Below are 23,293 nucleotides of genomic sequence, written 5' to 3'. Positions count from 1 at the left end.
CCAATCTTAAATATTTTTAGTATCAGAATAAGGAAGTTTCCTGTTAAGTTGCATGCTGCCCATAGCCCTGGAATGTGTGGATGACTTACCTAAGAGACGTAGGAACCTACATCAAAGGGTATGGAAGCTGACTCAGTGAATATGGAAACTGTCTATGATACATACCTGATACTTACGCATGTGTTGGCAACTATCCCAGGCTTATGCCTTAACTTCTGCTTTGTCCTCCCAGATGTGTCATCATTGTGAAATTTGCAGAGCTCTGCTTACTAAAATGGCTTATATATTAGTGCAAAATTATCCTGTTTTACTGCAAACACAGATCACTCTATGTAAGGCTCTTTTCAAGTACCTTTAAGTTTTGAGCAATAGAGAAGGAGTAAACATGGGTTAGAAGTTGTGGGACTGAGGAAACACCAGGAAAGAAATGTGATATAGTTCAGAAAAAGATGCTTTGCCAAAACTGCGTGTGGTATAGAGAATGTAGCTACCTTTGTGCTGGTCTTAGTCACATACTATTCAGGAGAGAATGTAAATCTAATCATCCCAAACAAATCATGTGGCTGGTCTGAAAGCTGCATGTGTTATGATGCTACTCTGGGAAAACTGCTAGACAAGGGCAAAAGGCTGATCATTAGCACTGGCTTTTGTGCTCATCTGGTCAGAGACATAAACAGGCAAAAACAGCCATCCATCTCACTCAGCTGGATACAGCTCACACTTGAAGAGCCATATGCAGGGTCTAGCCAATTTGTGCACTCCTATGTATGTTCCCCTTCCAGATGCACACTTCTTCATCGTCTGCTGGGCAACTCAAGCCCTAATGTATTTTTTTTCTCATTGGCTCTTGACCTATCTTTTCCACAATTGTTCTGGATCCAAGGGACAAAGATTTGCAGAGTCTGCTCTCTGTATATTCAGAGATAGAAGCATTTAGCTACTTCTGCAATGGAAGTCTATTGTAGGAAGGCGTGTGACACTGCAAAAGTGCTGCTGATATTTGGGGATATTCTCTAGATATAAGATAGCATATGGGATAGGCTGAAAACTGACTTTGCTAAAGACTGCTAAGACCCAAAATACATCCAAAGTTAGATAATTTTATTCTTAACTGAAAAATATTTAGTATTAAAGGAATATTGGAATAAAACGGCACTACACTGAGAGACCCAAGCTCTCACCTCATTACTGCACCACAATGTAGACTGTTACATCATTCCCCAGGAAGAGTGTGAAGAGACACGTCAGTGAAAACTGTACTATCAGAGAACAGCTAATAAGGTTCTCCCTAATCTCATTCTCATGTCACATCAGGTTTTATGCTACGTATGCAATGTAGCATCACAAATTACATAAGTACCTAATGTGGCTGGATCCAATGAGCATTAAAAATCTGGATGTTGATGATTACATAGCTGTTGTGTTCTGTGTTAGTGTACTACAGATCTAACCTACAAAGGATCCAGCTAAAGTTTATTATAAAAACCTGAGACTGAACAAGACTCCCTAAAAACACAGTTCCTCTAAAACACTCATATAACATCAAACAGGATAGAAACTTTAATATTCTCTGACATCTTTTGACCAAATTTTAACGCTGGTCCTTTTTAGAATGATTTTATATTTCAAATATGGTCAAATTCCACAGGGAAAGCAGCATGTTAAAAGATCCTGAGAAGAGATAAGAAGGGAGTGAAGTCTAGGAGATTACACAAATAAAACAATCCATATAATAGGAGTAGGAGTCCAGTTACAAGCCTTTTTGCAAGACAGGCTAGTACAGAATAAATAGGTGACTTATGGTAACATGCTGAAGTCATCAAACCGAAAGAGCACTTGGATAGTAAGAATTCAAGTCTTGCCATTGTTAAGAATTTTTATATGTGTAGTTTGCATTCTGAAGGAGCACTTTCAGGAACATTTGTACTGAAAACAATAATTCAGGTTTAAGAGCCAATATTTCAAAATGCTTTTTAACCAATGTGCATATCCAGATTATTCTGAAAAATTTATGTGTCTAGGAAATAATTAAAAGTGCAAGTTTAAGGCAATTTGCTTCAGTTGCCTTTCTGCTCAAAGGGACTCATTTTCATAAACAAGATGCTTGATTTACATATGTAAGCACATTGTCTTGAAAATTGCAATAGTAGTGGCTGAAGCAGAATTACTGCTAGAAACTTAAGATCTTTTGAATAAAGCCCTTCCAATATGCAATGCCCACAGTACAACACCTTTCAACTTTAAATGTGTTCTGAAGTCTATATAAATAACTGAATACTGATGTGTCCAGACAATGAATAATTTTTTTCTGCTGGAAAATCTTGAGACATTTAGTCCAAGCATCCCTCAGATGTAGCTCTCCTCAGGAAATAGCTGATTTTATTATCAAGAGTCTTTTAAATTCCATGTTGACAGTGCAGTTGTTTGGAAAATGGTCAGATTTTGAACAAAGATAGGTGAACACATTAGGTGGACAGGTTGTCTTAACCTCCAAGAACTCCTGTGAAAATCTCTGTTCATTTCTATTGACTCGTCTCAATACATCTCCTACTGGTATTTATGAGCTATTTCATATTTACTCCAGAGGGGCTAAGGTCCCTTTCTTAAATATTATCCATTCAAAAAATCAAGTAAAGGATCTATGTCTCTCCCATACAGTCATTATTCGTACTGTAATGACCAGGGATGTTTGCCTCATGGCCTGTCAGTTTACTGTGTGCAGTTTTTGCTGTAAGTGCATCTTAGAGTTCAGCACACAAACCTTTCTCATGGTGGCAAAACCAGCTGGAAGAGTTTTTATCCTACTCCACCCCAAGCTATTCATTTCTGCATTTTTCATAGGAGTTCACTGCCCAGTTTTGTTGTGCTAATAAGACTGTGAGGCTGTGTTATAACATGGACCAGCAACTTAATCTGAGGTTAAAAATTAATGTACTTTTTTACCCTCATCCAAGTTCCTGGCAATAAGCAGAACTGAAGTATGACTGGAGATCTGAGTAGCAGAACCTGAATTTATGTTCTGAAGTAATGTTGTGCTGGCACATACATCTGAACCTTGAGAGTGATGCATTTCACCTTTCCTCAATGAGATGCATGTCTGTATGCTTCTTCTTGACTCCTCATCCCCATATTTATACAGTTTTGTTTTGAAATTGGATGAAATGGGTATACATTTTAAACTGTTGGAAAGCTGCATGTCAATAACAGCAGTATAACAGCATACAAACAGTATAAATAACAGCAGTTGTGACATCCAGGTTTCACTGGAGACATTGTCATCTGGCCAACATTCCAGGAATTGCCCAGACGGAAAATTTATCACATACAAAAGTTCACTCAGTCAGTTTACTCAGCTAACCATCCCCTGTCTGTCACAAAGATTTCATGTGGCACCCCATGTGTAGCTCCCAGGTGTGCATCCTCATTGGCAACACTTTACTGAAAAGAAGGAAAACTAATTGCCACAAAACTTACCTACTAAAGTTCAGCCTAAACAGTGGCTCTTTACATTATTCCCAAATGTGAGCTGTACACACACTTAAATTCACTGAAAATACATAATGCTAATAAAAACCTTAGATTTGAAGGGACCAAAAAGTAGGGGATTGAAGTAATGCTAGGGAAACACTGACAATAAAGGAGTGATTGTTTTCCTCCTATCAGTGTTTCTATGTGTAGACATATATAATACACACACAGCAAGGAGCAGGAGCTTTATTTAGTGTTCAGATTTCCTAAAACTTTCAGCAGGAATGAGCTGAGACAGAGAGGAAGTTGTATGAAGCAGCAATATGTGAAACAGAAGAGTGTTACCATACTTAGCTAGCAATGCTCTCTAGGCTTTTCCAAAGAAAGCCTAATAATTACTGAGCGAATTTTTCAAGAAAGAGTCATAACTTTGCCAATATCAGTTCTTTGTCCAAAATTACTGGAATGTAACATCTAGTTAGTTTTATTCTAACACATAGGGAGAAAAATATGCAAAGATTTTATATTTTTTCTCAGAAGAAACTTCCACCAGAATCTCAAACTGAAACAAACCTTCTGAAAAAGGGTAAGTCCAAATTTGAGTCCAGATGGCTCCCAAGTTGTTTTTTTTTTAAATAACAGGAATGTTAAAATAAAGACTTAATTGAACATGTTGAGCAACTACTGAGGTTCTCTGTAACAAAAAATTACTTCTTAAATTGCCTACCTTGACAAGGGGGTTAAACTGTGTAGAAATAAATTCTTTAGTGAGCAGGGGGAGTAGTCAGGAAGCTTGCTTTTCTGTTTGCTTCAGTCCTTTGTCCCTAAACATCCATACCACAATCTTTCTCCCAGAGGCAACACAATGGGATTAGCTACCTTGCTGCTGATTTTCACTACATTTTAGAGAATTCTGGGATCTTTAGCATTCTGTTAATTTAATTTGAAATTATTTAACAGATTTATAGGTCATTAGATGTCATAAAATACATGACATACGCTATAATTTATCAAGCTACCAAATATAAACATTCCTCCATTTCCAAAATGAGGAATTTCCTTATGAGAGAGTGCCTTATCATGCACAGCTATGTAAATAACATAAAGAGCAAATTTCTTCCATGTAGACAAAGAGTTAGGATTCAATGAGGTAGCAAGACTCCAGTGGAAAAGACCTGGACAAAGCCAGGATGCTTCTTAGGAAACCAGCTCTCAGATAAAATACAGTAGCTGATAGTCTGTGTATTTTCTGCTGTGCAAATGCAAATAAAATAAGTTAGCATGTAACTCTCTTAAAATAGAAATAAAACTGTTGTGACAAAAACTTATACTATATTTCCACTGTAAAGTAACTATTCATTAGTGACTAATGGAATGTCTCCCTCTCACCATTATAGTGAAAAATGTTAGATGATTACCAAGCAGCGTTTTTCTAAACCTCGCTGGAAAATAATATATTATGTATTCTTTTCTTAACTTTCCTCTGAGGAATAAATAGATTACCAGTTGATAAGTGATGCCTTCTTTTCAATGCATTTATTTTGAATTGTTGTGACCTGCTTAAAATACTAAAATTATTTATATGAGATTCTCTTATGTATTTCTTATGTGGGTGAGTGACTCAAAATTTGGCAGCAAAATAGCTTCTGTGTCAGGGATGAGCCTTTTGTAATCTCCCTGATGAGCAGCCACAATGATAAGCCTTTTATGAGAACCACTCTTTGCTCATGCCCAGCAGTGCCTCACCACAATTTGACAGCTGCAGTCCCTTAAGAGTCTTTCTGTGCTGAGGTGCTGAGCTGGACAATCCTTGTCACTGCTGCTCCAGGCTGCTGTGGAGCATTGCAGGAGTTGGCATCAGAGCTGGGAACAGGAAGACTCCTGTCCATGGTCTTGATATTCTTGCACTGACAAGTCAGTACCAGAGAAAGAATCTGAATTAAATACATTGAAAAACACAGGAAAGTCAAACTGTCTGAAATGCCAAAATGTAGCAAATGCTTGAACTGGGGTAGTTTGGATGGACTTATGGGGACAAGACAACTGGTTGCTGTTATTGGTAAATTAAGAAAGAGTATCGGCTTCAGGAAAGTGAGTTTGGCACTAAGATAGCTAGCAGATGAGCAGGCTGAAACAGAATGGGAAGTTGAAGGGAATCCTGAGACTAAATAAAGAAACTGGAGCAAGAGTTGAAGAAATGAAAGACAGAGAGGTTGGAAGTGGCAAGGACAACAATGCTCATGGAAAACTGTAGAAGGACTGGGAAGTGGCTGTGATCTTGTGTGTGTGTGTGTGTGTGTGTGTGTGTGTGTGTGTGTTTGTGTGTGTGTGTGTGTGTGTGTGTCTGAAGTGAATTATACAGAATAGGGAGCAGGGAGCCAGGGCTTCTAATCCTGCAAATGGCTAAGCACTCTGACCAGAGCAGGAACCTGGCTGTGAGCCACAGCCAAAAACACACAATGGGAGCTGGGGGTCTGGAGCTGCAAGAACAAACCTGCAATTGCAGTCATATCACTCTGGCAGTAAGTGAATACAGAGACTATATTCAGATTCTGAAGAGGGGGGGAAAAAAGGACCAGCAAGACAGATCTGAATGCATGGGGACACTCCTGTGTCAACCGCTACCTGTGGTTGACACAGCCCTCTAGTAGATCACACCCTGGCAGCACTTAGACCTGAGCCCAGGTTTCTTGACTGTTCACATTCTTCTGCTGTCAGCAAACACTTGTGAAAGTCACTAAGGTTTGAGTAAGTCAGTATTTGGTCTTCAGTGGATTTGAGATCACACTCCCACAGAAAAGAAAGAACAGGCATTTTCTCTTGTCTCTGGCTGCCTCTTCCTTGCTTCACTATTAATGAGTGTGGACCCACAGGAAGAGATGATGCAGCTCACAGAGCTAATTAGACACAGGACACTATTTTGCAAAGATAGCTTTCAGTGAAACCAGCAAGCTGATCTGATTTACTGTGTTGCCACTCAAGTGCTCATGCTGACAAAAGTTAAAATAGCAGAGGCTGCAGCAGAGACAGATGTGAATGCAGGGAACATCTCCACTCTAGAGTTTTTTTTGGACTCTCTGGCCCCACATTCATTTATACCAACCCTGAAATGACACCCTCTTTCCCTGCCATTTACGGACTTTATGAAGGGAATGACTTACTGATGCTTTTACTTACTAATTGAATTGTAGGAACTTCCTTTCTGTAACTAAAAATTTTAACCCTGCTAATAAATGGCAGTACTGCAATCTGCATGGTGCCACACAAGCTGATCTTGAGTTTCATTTGTTTCTTTAATTGTGTAGGAAAAACCTAAAATATTTAAAAAATCTGAGTTAGCAGCTTATGAAACTTGTAAGATAAGGATTCTGAGATAGGAAATTAAAGTTGCCTAGTGGAGAACCAAAATATAACAGCTATAAAATAGAGCTCACTCAAAGCAGCTCCAGAGTTTTTGATTTTGCAACTTTCATAATGTTCTTTTAAAGTTTCCTGTGCACGTGTAGTAGAATACAAGCTCGTTTGAATCTCTGATTAATATTTTGGAAAGGCTGACAAAAAAAAAAGGAGAAAGAGGCACGTGTGTTTTATACATATAAGCAAGCAACAAAAGGCACCATAGCTGAAAGAGACTGAAATGAAAAGCACTTACATCATACAGCTTTCCTGCAATAAAACTCTAAACACACCAAGGATTCTTGAATATTCCCTTGAGGTTGCTTATTGGCACCTGCAAAGCAAAAAGAACTCTTTGTATTATATTAATTATAATGTCTCTGTACCACTGCAAATAATGCAAAAGTACTTGCTTTTTCACTCTGAGGGAGAAGAATAGTCTGTACCAGACAACTTTTTAAAATAGCTATTACATTAATTATTTGAAATTCCATTTACAGAATTCATTTTGCTGGGCTTAGAATTTGATTGAATTGTATAAATTTTAATAAAATTTTAATTGTTGATTAAAGAAAATATATGAAGTCTGCAAAAGATGGCTCTAAGTCAACAGAATCACTCTGCCTTTATAGGAAGTGGACTTTGATTTGGTAACTAAATTCATTATCAACAAACTCATGAAGGAAACATTACGGGCATATCTACTTGGAGATTGTGTACCTGCATAAAATGAGTTTGACTGGAGCAGGCTGGAGCTGCATTTGCAGGGTGGACTTGGGAGAATTATCAGGCTTGTCACCAAGGGGATGACAGATGATGGCCAGGTGTCATGTCGGTCACAGCCTGGATCACAGCAGAATACTGAACCAGCTACTTGCTCAAATAAGTTGGACTCTATACTTTAGACTGGACCAGAAGAGAAGAGGCCTTCCCTTTGCAACTCTTCATATCATCAAAGCCAAGCAGATCAATGAGTAGGAGGACTTCTATTTGCACTTGTGAGGTTGAGCATATGCATGATGGAATAATTTCAACAATAATTATTCCTATTTCTCTCCAAATAAAGGACAGTTGTATTCATGTTCTCAAATGATATTGTAGAAGGGAAAAAGTAATTTATAGTGATAACTAACAAGGTGTAGTTTCAATTTTCAGAACAAAAAATTAATTGCATGAAATGGCAGTGGAAGGCTCTAGGATTTAGTTATTTTGTTTTTAAGACAGAGCAATAGGATTAATTCACTTCAGCCTTTTTTGCTAGCTCTGGCACATAGCAGAAGACACACATTGTAGAACTTAGCAATACTGAGTTAGCAGCTCTTTTCATCAGAGACTTGGCCTAGTGATTTAATTGTGGAACATACTCATTTTTCTATGTTTTGAAACTGTCATACGTTATATATAAGATTTATGTGATACAAAATTAATATGCTTCTCTTGGAGCAGATGACACATTGGAGGATAACTGCAACTGAATGCATATTGATCAAAAGAATCCCCTCTAAATCATTATTACAGAACTTACAACAAAAGCACAACCAAAATGATTTTCTGGAAGCTGTAAATTGGTTGAGCAAAAGGTCGGCTCACTTGGGGATGAGGAGGAAAATATTTACACCAATTTTCATGGGTTGTCAGCAATACTGCAGGCTCTCTGAAACCTGTGAATATTAGTAAGCTTTAGAAAATGGTTCCGCCACTACAGAGGTTGCTCCAAGTGAGTAAAAGCCCACTTAATTAGAAGTAAAAAACTCAAGACTGATGCATTTGCAAGGTTTGTTCAGCTGCAACTTGAAAGCAGATTCGGTGGATACTACGGTATCACAGAATGAGTTAGAAAAGGCTTCAGGGAAAGTGTCAGAACAAACTGTACAGGTTTTTTTGCCAAGTGTCATTATTTTCTATGAAAGCATTGCATTATCTGGTAAAATAGTTTGAATGTGTCACCAGGTATGTCATGCCCACCTGCACTTGAAGATTATGTCTGAAAATATCAACAGAAAATCTCTACAGAGCAAATTTCACATTATTCACACTTTGAAAACTAGAAATGTCAAAGCTATTTGCCACAAGTGTATAGGAGCTTGATAGTATAGACAGTGATGGAAATCTCTATTACATATTTCTTGATTCATTCTGTACATAGCAAAAGTATAAAAAAGCCAGTGTGAAGAGTCTTAGTAAAAAATTATCTGTATTGACTAAATTTGAAAGGTTTTGGTGTTGGTTTTTTTTTTACAATTAATTATTTTGTAAGGTTTGCAAAAACAATGAAACTTATGTACTCTAACTCCAGTGCCTATATATATAAAACTAAATTAAAATATGCTTTCTGAGCAAAATCACTTACAGTGGTGGCAGTGTGAGCTTCCACAATACTGTTAGTGAATATTGAAGTGCAACTGTACTGCTCTGGAGTTTAATAGACTAAGTTCCTGACATCAGAAGATATATCATCTACTGTTTAAGACGGCACAGTCTAAGCAGAATAGGAAAAAAGTATATGGAACTTTATTCCTCAAATCACATTTTGAAAAAAATTAACTTTTTTTGATGTATAACAATAATGATAATCACTATTATAAATGATAGTATTTTTTCTCTTCAGATCGAAAAGATCTTTAAAAGATCTTGAAAATAATTACTTTCATGTCATTTAAAGGAGAATAACAGCCTTTTTCAAAAGTCAGGGGAAAAAATGAGTCTTAAAGAGTCAATGGGATTCTCAAAACTTAGAAGTGCCTGAAAACTCTATTCACAATGAAATCTGACTGAGAATGTTCATCTCTGAATGAAAGTCAAAGCTGATCAGTCTTAGTCTTTTAGACCAAGATCCCTCTTAGGGATCCATTGTAGGCCTAGTGCTTGCCAATGTCTTCAGAAACTGCTTGAGTTCAGGACTTGAAGGAATACTAAGTACGCTCGCCAGTGACACTAAATTGGGAGGGACTGTTGACTCCCTTGAAGGCAGAGAGGCCCTTCAGAGGGAACCTGACAAATGTGAGGGCTGAGCAATCCCCAACTGCATGAAGTTCAACAAGGGAAAGTGGCAGATTTTGCAGGTGGAATGGGGCAATCCTGGACATACAGACAGCCTGGGGAATGAGAGGCTGGAAAGCAGCCCTATGGAAAGGGACCTGGAGTCAGTGGCAAGCTGAACACGAGGCATCATGCCCTGGCAGCCAGGAGGGCCAGCCCTGTCCTGGGGGTCTTCAGGAACAGCATGGCCAGCAGGCAAGGGAGGGGATTGTCCTGCTCTGCTCTGAGCTGGGGCAGCCTCACCTCCAGTACTGGGGGCAGTTTTGGGCTCTACCATATAAGAAACACATGGAGGTGTTGGAGAGAGTCCAAAAGAAGTCTACAAAGATGGTGAAGGGCCTTGAGGGGAAGCTGTGTGAGGAGTGACTGAGGTCACTTGGTCTGTTCAGCCTGGAGAAGAGGAGACTGAGGGGAAACCTCATTGCAGTTACAGCTTCCTCATGAGGGGAACAGGAGGGGCAGGCACTGATCTCTTCTCTGTGGTGACCAGTGACAGGACGCAAGGGAATGGCCTGGAGTTGTCAGGGGAGGTTTAGGTTCAATATCAGGGAAAGGTTCTCCATCCAGAGGGTAGTTGGGCACCAGAACAGGCTCTCCAGGGAACTGGTCAGAGCACCAAGCCTGACAGAGTTCAAGGAATGTTTGGAAAATGCTGGCAGGCACATGGTGCGACTCTTGGAAGTGCTTCTGTACAGGGCCAGGAGTTGGACTTGATGATCCTTCTGGGTCCTTTCCAACTCAGGATACTCTATGATTCTAGTAATATCTCTATGATCTAGTAATATCACTAATTACTACTTCCCTAAGAAAAAAACTGTAGACATACATTCACTTGATTTTGATGCAGGAAAGAAGAGATATGAACAAATTTAAGCAACGTTCACATGGGTTTATATTACAGGATTTGTTTCAAGATTATGATCACAGAAGACAAGGTGATAAAAAAAGCCCAAAACACCCCAAGAAATTACTATCTGATCTTTCAGATTTTGTGTGTTAGTTGAAGACTTAGAAATAAATTATATTAACAGTTGACTACCATTTGTCAATAATCCAAAAATTTAAATTTCTCATCAACTTTTACCTTAGTAGATTCTTAACAGCCAGAACTTGAAATTCCACAAAGGAAGGGAAATGTTTTCCCTCTTTTCAGGCATATGATTGTTTCCTGAAGTAATATCCATGTGAGGACTTTAAATTCTTGCCAATTACTTCCCCAAAAAATATTTATAATTCCCCAACGAGATTTAAATAGAAATTGCATTTCTTCAGCAAGCCTGAATCAGCGGGACATCAGTCTACATGTTGAAGACTATTTATAGTGAAGGGGAAAATCTGTGTATCTGCATAGGTGTCTTGCTTTAAGGTTTATATTCTACTGAAACTAAAAATTCTTCTCTTGATATCCTAGAATGCAAAACAAAATTTTACCTTGGGCTGTTCTTCAAAACCCAAAGATCCAAACAGCCATGCAAACGCTGCTTTAAATATTTTTCATTGTGTCAAGAATTGCGTAGAGTGTGGTTATTAATCTTCAACTTCATAAATTCCCCCATGCTCTGAGATTCTGAATTAGCTTACAGGGTCAAAAATTCTCCTTAACCAGTTGGACAGAAAATGAGCCTACTTACCTTGTTCACTGCTACATTTTCATCAGCAGCAATGTAATTCTGTTTCATGTTTCTGAGAAGGTACACATGCTGGAAGATGGTAAGGACTTCTGTGGCCAGAACAAACAGAAAGGTAGAAAGTGGAATTTGAAAATATTTATATTTCTCTTCAATAACTACTGTGTTATTTCATCTCTGTTGAGAACATACCTACAGCTGTTCTTCTCTTCAGCTTTCTTTAAGAAAACTACTATTTTATTTCCTTATGTGACATTTCCATGATAACAGTGAACATATGTTTTGTTTATCTGACCTTAGAATATCAGATAAATGCAAAAAATATTGCAGTCAGTTCTTTCATTCATGTGTCTGTGTTTATTTTATTTTTGTCAGATATTGTTTTCTTCTTACACAATGTAATAGGAATGTGACAGTGACAAGTGCGGGTGTGTCTTTGAATAATTTTTCATGCTGAATTTGGATCTGTCTTTAATACGAGGTTTTTGTACAATACATAGGGCACTGGATGCATGACTTTCAGATCTTTATGTGAATTTTCACTTCCAGCCAGGTGACAGACACAGACATGTGAACACCTGGGTGAACCTTCTGTGGCTGAGAGTATTCCTGCAATGGAGCAGTACTGTCATTAATATACCCACTGATTTTTAAACTCACTCCTGTACATCAGGTTATCCGAGCCAATACACCTTTCCAGAGCTGATTGTGTCAGTTGTTAGACGTTGCCTGTTCTTGGTGGTGAAGGAATTGTGAGAAGCCATTTGATGACTATCAGCATGACTATGTTATTTCTGCATATCCTTATCCAGTGGATTGGTTCCAGCTGGACCTTAACCAAAATTGAACTAAATACGTGCTTAGGCACTTTGGTGTTTCTAAAATCTCCTTTTCTCTCATGATTTATTCCAACTGCTAAATAAAGATGTCTTCTTTTAAGGAGCTGTTTGTCAATATCGAAAGAAAAACAGGTGCCTGAAACCAGTCAGATCTGCAGCATGATAGACATTGGTATATACAGGATGGTGCTTGCCTCCTGGGTGAAAATAAAAGAAGAGCAAGATGGCACACAAACACAAACTCAGCATCAGACAAGTCAGAGAGGAGCCAGAGGTGAAGTCACTCCTGTAACATTGGAAATGACATGTTAGGACTCTGGAAAAGGCTGATACTGATTGCATTGTCTACTCCTAAGGTTACAATCCCCTGCAAACAAAAACCCCACAACACTTTTGAGTTTATTACCCCTTGAATACATATATATTCTCTGCCTATGAATGAATACTTATCTTCAGCAAAATTATACTTGCTGACTCTGGAAGTTGCTTTGTAAACCTTTGACCTTTGAAGTCAACAAGAGTATTGTCGTATGACCTGACTAATGGAGTATGTCCATAAAAAGCATAAAAATCTGTTTTGTCTTACTATAGGCCACTTGCTGATGATTTTCTTTGGCATGTTTCAAGTAGGCTCAAGAAAAACTAATGAAAAGAATAGAATTTGAAATAAGCCCTGAGCCCTTGGCTTCTCCTGTTTCCTGCAGAAGCAGGGAAATTTCTTCTGTGATGCCATCTCCAGTTTCCTTGACATGTTCCACATGACAGAGTCTCAGAATAGAGCCAGGAAGATGAACAGTTACTGCTCTGTGCTCTGGACTTAGACAGTTTTAAAAGAAATAGAAATTATTTCTGATACATTTTTAATGGTTGACAGGGTTTTTTTCCCTTGTCATGCTGCATAAATTTTAGCAAAAAAACCTATTCTCTTGGGAAATCCCAGTGTTCCAGACTGTAGGTGTAGAAAATCTTTTATTGCACTTTAGAATCACTTCCATATACAGAAACAATTTCAAGTAGTTCTGAGGGCTTTTCCAGACACTCCTTTCAAGACTTCATCTTGTCTGAACCTTGAACTATTGCAGCCAAGTTAATTAGAGCAGCCTTTACAGGTTCAAAAGATTCAGACAATACTGTTTTTACAAATTTTCAAATAGCTTTCAAATAGTTCCTCTCTGATATATGCATTATATGGAAAAAAAATGTAACACTATGATGTTATATATAAAGATTCTGTCTTCTGCACTCATTTGGGCTGACCTGCATGACTAATTCATGCCTATGCTATTTGTGAGTAATGGCATCATCCCATATTTATTTTAAAGAACTTTATAATATGTAGTGCTTATGCATGCCTGTGATGATCTAAGATTGTACCTTTGAGGACTGTTACACTGTTTTATTACAGCCGATACATACAGCAATGCCTACAGTTAATGCTGCTTGACGCTTTCAAGTATAAGACATTTTACATTGCTAACATTGCTGAGTTTAAACCCCTTGGATTGCAACTTTTCAATATATATGACCCTTGATAAATTCTTTGAAGAAATACTTCATCTGAAAATATTCAATTGGTGGATGGGTTTTGGAGGTTTTTTTTGTTTGCTTGTTCGTTTCTTTCTTTCTTTTTTCCCCCCGAACAACATTTAAAAAAATGTTACTCTTTGAATAGCTTTTGTAGTTTTCATCATTGGGATGTGCCAACAATACAACCTGACAATGGACTGACTGCTTGAGAAAGTACTCGCTGGAGTGTCTTGGTATCTCCTTTGCTCACTTCTTTTCCTCATTGCAGCCTAGTGATCTTAGGTAAGGTTACAAAAGGTAGATGTAAGGAACTTTTAAAGGCAGGAGTTCCTTACAGACTGTGTTCAAACTAGTATCACTTCAGCGAACCAAGATGACAAAAATACAGTAACATCAACCAAAACCACCACAGGCATTTAGTTAATTTCTCTGTTTGATTAGGCATGAGTTGACATAATTTTATTAACTTTATTTTGTTGCTTTTAAAAATAATGCATGTGTTGCAACACAAAATAATTAATACCAAAATGAAAGATACTAATTTTGACCTTGTATGTTTGACTTTCTTGAGGAAAACTCATTCCCCATTACATTCCTGTCGAAAGACTGATAGAAACATATCCATGCCCTTCTAAAGCACGATGTCCTTGTGTGAGGACAGTGAACACAGTACAAGATGACATAGAGGCTTGATGGCAAAACCTAGTAAAGTGTTCACTAGTGAATTTACCCTTGTCTATTGATAGCTAAATTTGTATTATGATACCAAATGATCGCCAGTGAGCAGCTGCTAAAATATAACAGAGCAAATCCAGTAGAATTCAGCCTATCCTAATACAGGCAAACTTCTGGAACAAGGCCTTTTGTTCCAGGGCCGCCAGTCTAAACAACAAGGCTATTGACTGCATGTGCCAGCCTTTGTTACTGGGGGCTACCTGAAAAGATTAAAATTGCATTAATCTGCAATTTCAGTTCCATCAATTCTCAGCTGCAAAACCTCCATCTGTAAACTGACCCAGGAGGAGCAGACTGTTGACTTAAGTTTCTATATTAAAGGGTCATACTGTCATAGTCTATCCCTAGGAAATAAATTAATTTCCAGTGTTAGTGCTAAATAAGTTTCAAGAAGCTGTAGCATAGTTTTGATCTTTCATATTGCCTCATTTATTGCAAAAGGTCTTTCATTCCTCCACAGACCATCAGTCAAATCAGTAAGTTCTTCAGACAACAGAAAGGAAACAAAATGGAAGGCATTCAGACCACTTCCTCTTCCACTTTGTCACAATTTTACCAAGCTACCTACTGACACGAACACGCTTCTCCAAAAAGCAACTATTTGTGAATCATCTCTAAGATGAGCCACTAAAGATTCCTTACCTTTTGTACCTCCTCCTTTACAGTATACACTATTATTTTTGTTCAGGCTACATTGAATCCAGAGTGAAATCTGCAGGCTAATGATGAATCAAGTATACATTTTACTTTCCCTTCTTTATGCTGAAAGGCAGCTTGCACAGTTTTGTGAAAAGTTTTTCAAGCACTAAGCCTAACATTAGCATAATATTCTTACATGAGTCAAGCTTCTGGTAAGAAGTACTGGTAGAACTAGGCTGCGCTGCAGTGTACTGAAAAAATCTACATTATGATGATTACAGGAAGACTAAATTGTCCTGGTTCTGGCCAGGACAGGGGTAATTTTTGCAGTAGCCAGAAGGGGCATGGCTAGGAGGCAAAGGTTATTCTGTACCACCTCACATCATTTTCCAGGGATGGGGAAGGCTCCCTTCCAAGTTAGCACAGTGTGGCAGAGGGAGCGGTTGGCTATTGTCTATTGTGAGGGAGTTTCCATGTGAATAGTTTGGGTTTTGTACCCCCTGTCATTAGTTTTATTGATTATAGTGTTTGTTTTCCTATCTCATGGTTGTTTCCAATATATTGGTGTTGAATCTTCAAAATGAAAAAAAAAACCCCATAGATCTTAATCTTAATTTGATCTATTTTAACATAGATTTGTTTGGTATTGTTTATTCATAAAAAGGCATTTATACTTCTTTAGAAGATAACTTTCCTATTTCTTTAGAAGATAGCTTTCCTCTACATTGTTAAGTTTTCAATTATTTAAGAAGAAAAGATTGTGAAGCTTTTTTATTTTTCTCATCTGAATGGAAAAAAAATTACATCTTTTAGTCTTTCTCTAATTATCAGAAGAGACACCCTGTTCTTTCTCAATGTTTACAAATGTCCTTATTTTCCTACAGGAAAACAGCTAACAGTTTACCACCCAAATTAACATTCTCTTCATTGGAAAACACTGGTTATAGGGTTTGGAAAAGACTTGATAGGCCATGTTGAGAAAAAAAAAATGCTGGAGATATTTACACTCTTAAAAATCAACCTGTAAATACTATACCCATAACCAGAAAAAAACCCCAAAGTTCTCTATGAAAAAATATCCTGCATGAGCTGTAGCAGAATATGTACTTCAAAAAAAATCTGTAAGACTCTCTGCATTCTCTGTAAAAACGCAGAATTTCAGATGTCCCTATTCTCCATGTACTTACTCATTCTAAAGTGTACTTAGTCATGAGAACACAAATTACAAATTCAAAGAAAAAAGCAAAGAATGTCTGTCTTTCAGATACAGTACCTACTTTTGCATCAATCCTCAACCTACAGCTTTCTTAGATTATGACACCTCCTTTCAAAACTGAAGAGGACATTCCCTAATTTAATGTTCAGGTAATGCACTCTTCATAACGATCATTACACTGACTATGAGAACGAGCAAATTGTTATGGCTGATCAGACATTTAAAGTGTTCTATAAGGATAAAATTATCCTTCATCTTTACTCCATGCTCCCATCCCAACCTAACTATTAAGCCAGGATTTTGTTTTCTTAGTCCTTTTATAAACCTCATGCTCACCAAGGCAAGGGAAGCTACATTGCAGTGGTAAGACAGTACTACTTTGAATACAGCCAAAGAATTCAAGTAGGTAGCTGCAAATTTTTATCTCTGATGTGGATGCAAACAACTAAACTCTGCTGGTGACCAACACGGTGAGCTGAAAGGGCGAGCAATGCCATTGCACAAGATTATTTTTATTTTAGATTTCCAGTTTGAGGCTTTTAAACATACAATCATTTTAAGTTAGGTAGTATTGGTACATCTTCACTTTCTATGTGTGTTCTCCAATCAGCTGTTCGAATTGCCTTTTCCATGGTGCTTTTGCTTCATTGAAGGCACAAGTCCTCTTCTAGGAATAAATCAGAAATAACTAGAACATACGTAGACTAACCAGGGAAGTAAAGATATTGATCTCATCTCTGTTAGCATTGGCTTTACAGTGTCCATAATCAGAGCTATCTATGTCTGTTACAGATGGAAGTTGCAGCATGTAAGATTCCAGTTTCAAGTGTGGCAGAACTAGAAAGGTGGGTGGTGAAAGTGTCAATGCACAAAGAGAAAAGCAGGTCCTGTAGATAAAACGTGCATTCTGTCCCATGTAATTTAGTCCTAATTCTGTTATAAAACTTCTGCTTGATACTAAGCAAGCCATTAAAACATAGCCAAGCATGGATTCTAAATATAACTTTGGAAAGCCAATTCAAGATATTGGGTATCTAGCTAGAGGTACAAAAGCATCTAGTATTTACACCTGTAAGAAATGTCAATAAAATGCTACTTTAAAAATAAAAGATACTATCTTTAATTAGGTTTTTAAATCTAGGCCTCTTTAATTGAATGGCAGAAGTCAGCGGACAACTCTGACAACATATGCTGTCATTTCATGTCTTAGTTCTACATGAGTAGAGAATGGGCATATTGTAGAGAAAAATAATTGGTTCTTTAAAAAAATGGCTACATTGAGTCTATCATTGAACTCCACAAGGAAACAGTAGTGTATTGGTCACATTCTTTCAGAGCAAAAATTTGGAGAAACTGTCCTTATCAATAAAGAACTAAATATCATAACGTCAGTTCAAAAAATTACCAAGAATATATTACTCTAAATATTGCCATTTCTCTCTCCAGTAATTTAAACTGGATTGTATTACTCTCTTAATCTAATCTAGAGTCAACGTTTTTCAGCTCAATGGAAGGAATGTCTCAGTAGTTTAGAGAAATAGGAGGTCCTCTCTCCCAGACTTTCATGTAAAGAATCTTGTTCAACAGTTGATCCTTCAAGTTCCCACTTTCCTCCATGTGTCAAAAACTATCAAACTTTTATGTGCCTGAAATGACCTCTCTTAAAACTGCACCCACTACAAAATGGGAAACGTAACTCTCAGCTCTGGAGTGTTGGAAGTACACATTGCAAGAAATACTTTTTTCTATCATTTCTGTTTCTCCATTTTAACTTAAACATCTCAGACCACTTAGAAGACAACAGACTGAGATGGAAATGAGGAAGAGGCGAGGAAACTCAGAGGGACAGAATTTACAGAGAATAACAGATTACAAGAATGAGCCACACCCCAGAAGTTGTGGGCAAATGAGCACAGGATCAAAATCGGAGAGAAAAAATATTAGGTGTAAAGGGATATTACGTGTTTCAGACCTAAACTGTCAACATAACTTGGCCATTACAGAGATTTAAACCATCCAGATGTCTTAGATCAAGAAAGACTGGGTTATAGAAACACGAGTAGGATTAATCTCAACTTTCTCTAAGCAGTTGCAGAATGGGTGACATGATTCTGATCAGTAAAAAAGAAGTCAGCAAAATAAATCAAATTTAGACTTTGATTCAGCTGACCAGACATAGACATCTGCATTAGGATGAGATGAAGCATGCTGGGAATTCCACCAAGGATGCTGATTATCTTTCCTTTGACTGTGAAAAAGTCAGCATAGGATGACTGGATGAGGTGTTAATGACTACAGCACAGACCAGACCATCCCATTCAGCCCTATCAATCCCACCTTTTGAAATCCTTCAGCTAGTCACTGGCTGCATCTCAATGACTAAATGCTTCCTTCTAAGCCTTACTCCCAAATAGTAAAAGGCAGATAATCACCTTAATATAACTAAACAGAAGTTACTAACAGTCACTTTATTATCAAGAGTTACGATCTTGTGGATAAATCTCTGCTTATGAAATGTCTGTGATCCCTTGCCTAGAGCAAATCCTAGAGATGTAGACCCATTCCCATCCAGTTCAGATCTCCATGATATTTTCAATACTGTAAAGTTTCAGCTAGCTGTGACCTACCACCACAACTATTTCAACTTCAGCTGTTCCACCACCTATGAAGATCTTTGTAGACATTTACAGTGACACACAAAGAGGTCAAAACTGAGTCGATCTTTCAAAGGAACTTGATTCCATTACCTGTATTTCACCCACAAATCAGAACATTCTTTATTCAGCTAAACAGACTTTACGAGGAGTGCCACTAAAGCTATTGTCCACTTCAAACTGGAAGCGCTGTACACACATTGCAAAACTTCCTGCCTGGCTGACGTTGTCTAGTTCTTTCCCAAGGTGGATCAACCAAGACTGTTCAACCACCTCTGAAAACATTTGCTGCCACTGTCAGAACTCAAACTGGCCTGGCTTTCCAGTCTTCCCAGACTGCTCCATTACTGCATTCCATACAACTTCTCTTCTGGAGGTATTTATAGGCAATGTTAGGAAAGCCACTTAGGAAGTTGGCAGTAAGGCTGGCTTCAACAAACAAAATACTGTCAAAATTTGATGTGTCCTGCCTCTGGTGAGGAACACATGAAACACCTTAAGAAACAAGAAAGAAACAATGATTTTGACAATTCATCATGCAACATTTGGACAACTTGATTTTTTTTCCTAGAGAAAGCAAGATGAGAGCAAGCTAATATGGAACCTTGTGTACCAAAATACAACTGCAAAAACCCGTCACAAAAACCTGGTACCTCTCAGATGCTTGAACCATAGCACTATCACATGGTATTTTTGAATAGTGTGATTGATTCTCCTGAAAAGTCTTACCAAGCAACAAGGACAAAAGGTTAGAATGGAAGGCAAAAAAGAATTAATGGCAATGCAAGCAATGAATATGTGCAAAAGAAGAAATTCTTCCACTGAAGATGAATTGTGGAGCGTAGTCAGAACACTAAAAACTACTGTTAACTGAGCTTTGGCTCTTTCCTTGAAATACAAAAAATGTAGAAGTACTGATCAACAGTATTTCTTTTGAATAATCCAGAAAATCAAAATGCTTAAGAGCTGGTTTACTGCAATGATGAGACCCTTAGTACAGATTAAGATGCTCTATTTTTATGCCTTTGCAAAGTGAAGTAACTTCTTCAGCAACCACTGCCACCATCCCTTTGCTATCATGTGAATACTGATTACCTTCAAAGACTGTCCTTCAAAGGGAGGCTACAACAGTGACTTTACTCTGTGTACAGCTCAAAAAGGATTTGGCCCACCTCTTAGGAATGGTGATTTAATGCTCATCTCCAGAAGGCACCACAGAGTTTACTACATCTTAACCATCTTAATTTTGTATGTAGGCCCATCTTTCCACCAACGATCCTGCTCGTGTCGTGTCACTGAACGACCCCCTCTTTCACCACCTTAGATTAAGCCTAGCCTTTAAAGATATCTAGGAGTGGATTAAAAACCTCTTTGTAGACTAGTTAGAAGACCATGAAAGTATGAGAAGTATGAAAGTTCTTAAATGTTTTATCTGCACAAATGATGTCCATGTTGAAGTCCAGTACAGAATTTCAGTTGTCCAGATGAAGGATGTTGACCTTGGAGACATTGACATATTTGTCATAAAGAATGGGCAGATTAATCAAGTCTGAGAAAGGAATCTCCAGTTCTTTCTACATAAATCATCCAAAGCCCATAAATGGACCAACGTTTTCTGAATGACTATCTGCTGGACAATGGTCCAAAACTTGTCCATCAAAGTAGAACGTTTGAGAACATTTTTTTACAAAGACCTTTAAAAGACTTTGGAAAAAAAAAAAAAAGTCAGTCAAAAACAAGTTGACTCAATGGGTTGGTTGATTACACAAATGTGACGAACTCTGCGCCAACCTGTGCTGTTCTGTGGCAACGAACAGCTCCCTGGTGTGGCATGGAATAGGAAACACTCACTGGAGCAAACACTGCGGTATGACACAGTACACGGTTTGGCATTCCTGTCCTAACACAGGTTTTGCCCCACTCTTCAGCCCTTTTGAAATCAGAACTATGCCTTGAAGAATTCTCTCTCGAAGAAGTAACTCGTTACATCTTCCTTTGCACAACGAAGCCTTCCATTCATCAGCTTCACGGCTAGCTACACAGCCCCTCATGTGAGGCACCCCTAGACGACGCACGAGGTGACACGAACAGGTTGCGGGGTGTAACTAGCCATGCACTCATGAGCAGGTCAGCAGTTCAGCTGCTTTCTGTCGGCCCATCATCCCACGGAGGCCTTGGCGGGGCCTTCCCGGCTTGGCAGCCGCGGTCAGCCGGGAGATGGAAGGCACATATCCGGTGCTGGCAGCCACCGTCGAGGGCTGTTTAGTTTCTTTTACGGCAAAGGCATCCAACCAAGGAAGTTCGGACGGGCAAGAAGCGCGTGCGGACGCGTTATACATGGCACCGCCGTAGGGCGACGGAGCGGGCGATGGTGGAGCCCGCGGGGGCGCGCAGCTCGGAGGGTCGCGGAGGGGCGGCCGCGGGCGGGGACGCGCGGGGGCTCGGGGGCGCGCCGAGAGCCCCGCACGTGCGCGGGGTCCCGGGCGCTCCCACGCCGCCCCGCTCCGAACTCCGCGTCCGTCCCGCGGGCCCGTCCCACAGCCCGCTCCCCGCCGCTCCCGCTCCCATCACCCGCGGGTTTCCCGGGCGCGGCCCCGGGCGCGCGCGCCCCCGCCGCCCCCCGCGCGCCGCCGGGCTCAGCTGAGCAGACAATGGGAGATCAAAGCCGGGATGGGGTGGGGGGAGGAGGAGAAGGAGGAGAAGGAGCAGGAGGAGGAGGAGGATGGTGCCGGGCGGCGGCGGGGGGGGCGGCTGGTGGAGCCGGCGGGGCGGAGAGCGGTGGTTCGCGTGCGGCGCTGCCTCTCTGCGCTCGATTAGTGTTCCTGGGGAGGGAGCGAGCGAGTGTAGCCGCCGGCGGCCGGAGGGGTGCGGGGGGGGGGGGGGGCGAGCACGCGTGTGAGTTCTGTGTGCGCGGGTGCGCGCGGCTGCGTGCTCCCGCGGGAGCGCGCTCGGCGCGCGCGCCGGGCTGTGCGAGGGCGAGCCGGGAGAGCGAGCGAGTTGCGCAGCTGCCGTGCGCGCACCCCCCCCGCCGCCGCCGCCGCCGCCAGCGCCAGCAGCAGCAGCAGCAGGGGCAGGAACAGGAGCACCTCACTGGCATTTAACGAGCGGAGCTGCTAGTTGCGCTGGAGAGAGACGCGCAGGGAGGAGGAGGAAGAAGAAGAGGAGGAGGAGGAGGACGGGAAGAGGAGAAGGAGGAGGGGAAGAGGAGGAGGAGGAGAAGAAGAAGAAAAAGAAGAAGAAGAAGAAGAAGACGAGGAGGGAGAAGAGGAGGAGGAGGCCAAACGGACACCAACTGAAACAAAAGTATTTCCGAACCAGCACCCAACTCCACCTTGTGAGGCTCCCACAGCATGGCTTCCGAGGAACTCTACGAGGTAAGAGCCCCCGAGCCCCGCCGGCCCTGCCCCCGGCCCCGCCGGCCACCCCACCCCGCCGCACCGCACCCGAGAGCGTTTTTGTTGCTCCCCGGGAGCGCCGCCGGGCTTGTCACCCACACTTGCCGCGGCTGCTGCCCCTTCCCGCTGGGCCCGGCGCCTGCGTGTGTGCCCAGCCTGGCCCCCCGCCCCCCCTTCCCTCCCCAGTTTTGCTGGAGGAGGACGGAAATGTGACTGAACGGAGGAGACGGCAAAGTGTTACCGTGGCCTGCGCTCCCCCCCAGTCCTTTCCCCACGTTCACACAACACTTTGACTCCGGGAGGAGAAAGGGGGTGCTGGATGGGGCGAGCAGCGCTGACAGCCCCGGCAGCGAGCACGTCGAAGTGCGAGCCCGGCGCTGTGCAAAAATGTGGGCAAAGCCGAGTTATTGCCTCTGTCCGGGCCGGGGGGGGCGGGGGATGAGGACGAGGAGGAGGGCAGAGGGGCTTTCCTCTTGGATTTGTGTCCATACCAAAGTCCTGTGCCACCATCGTGTGCCTTGGCCGTGCGGCAAGCTGCGGCGGTGCAAAATACTAAAATTTAAACTCCTCGGCTCTTCGTGCTCCAACGATAGGGTTGAGGTTGCGAGAGAAGCGAAAAAGATTGAAAGTTAAGGCTTTGACACGCCATCCTTCACTCGTCACTCGGGAGGTGGTCAAAGCGTGTGCTGACGGGAGAGGGAGGTCTGGGGGTGAAGAAGGGAACGAGGTGACAGCCGAACTTTGAGTTTCCTATCTC

At 40.6% G+C, this 23,293-nt stretch overlaps 1 protein-coding gene and 1 long non-coding RNA gene across 3 annotated transcripts in view; one reads left to right on the top strand and one right to left on the bottom strand.

The window, feature by feature from the left end:
- Window positions 1-6,694: 6,694 nt before the first annotated feature.
- LOC135303766 (uncharacterized) lies at window positions 6,695-13,227 on the bottom strand. The gene is made up of 4 exons (XR_010365150.1): window positions 12,957-13,227; window positions 11,535-11,623; window positions 7,121-7,198; window positions 6,695-6,780 (listed from the first exon to the last, which is right to left on the bottom strand). It is a non-coding gene; the product is annotated as an uncharacterized LOC135303766 (long non-coding RNA).
- Window positions 13,228-22,088: 8,861 nt separating this feature from the next.
- Window positions 22,089-23,293, top strand: part of CDYL (chromodomain Y like) — a 103,606-nt gene continuing 102,401 nt past the window's right edge. The window contains exon 1 of one of the 2 annotated variants that reach the window (XM_064425805.1): window positions 22,089-22,515. In XM_064425805.1, the coding sequence (XP_064281875.1) occupies window positions 22,492-22,515 (24 nt within the window). In that variant the 5' untranslated portion in view covers window positions 22,089-22,491. The remainder of the gene's footprint in view (window positions 22,516-23,293) is intronic. The other variant, XM_064425824.1, reaches the window with a different exon arrangement.

Source organism: Passer domesticus, chromosome 1, assembly GCF_036417665.1.
Source record: "Passer domesticus isolate bPasDom1 chromosome 1, bPasDom1.hap1, whole genome shotgun sequence".
Lineage (NCBI taxonomy): Eukaryota > Metazoa > Chordata > Aves > Passeriformes > Passeridae > Passer > Passer domesticus.
Note: the sequence above shows the minus strand (reverse complement) of the source record. Positions and strands in the feature narration are given on the sequence as shown.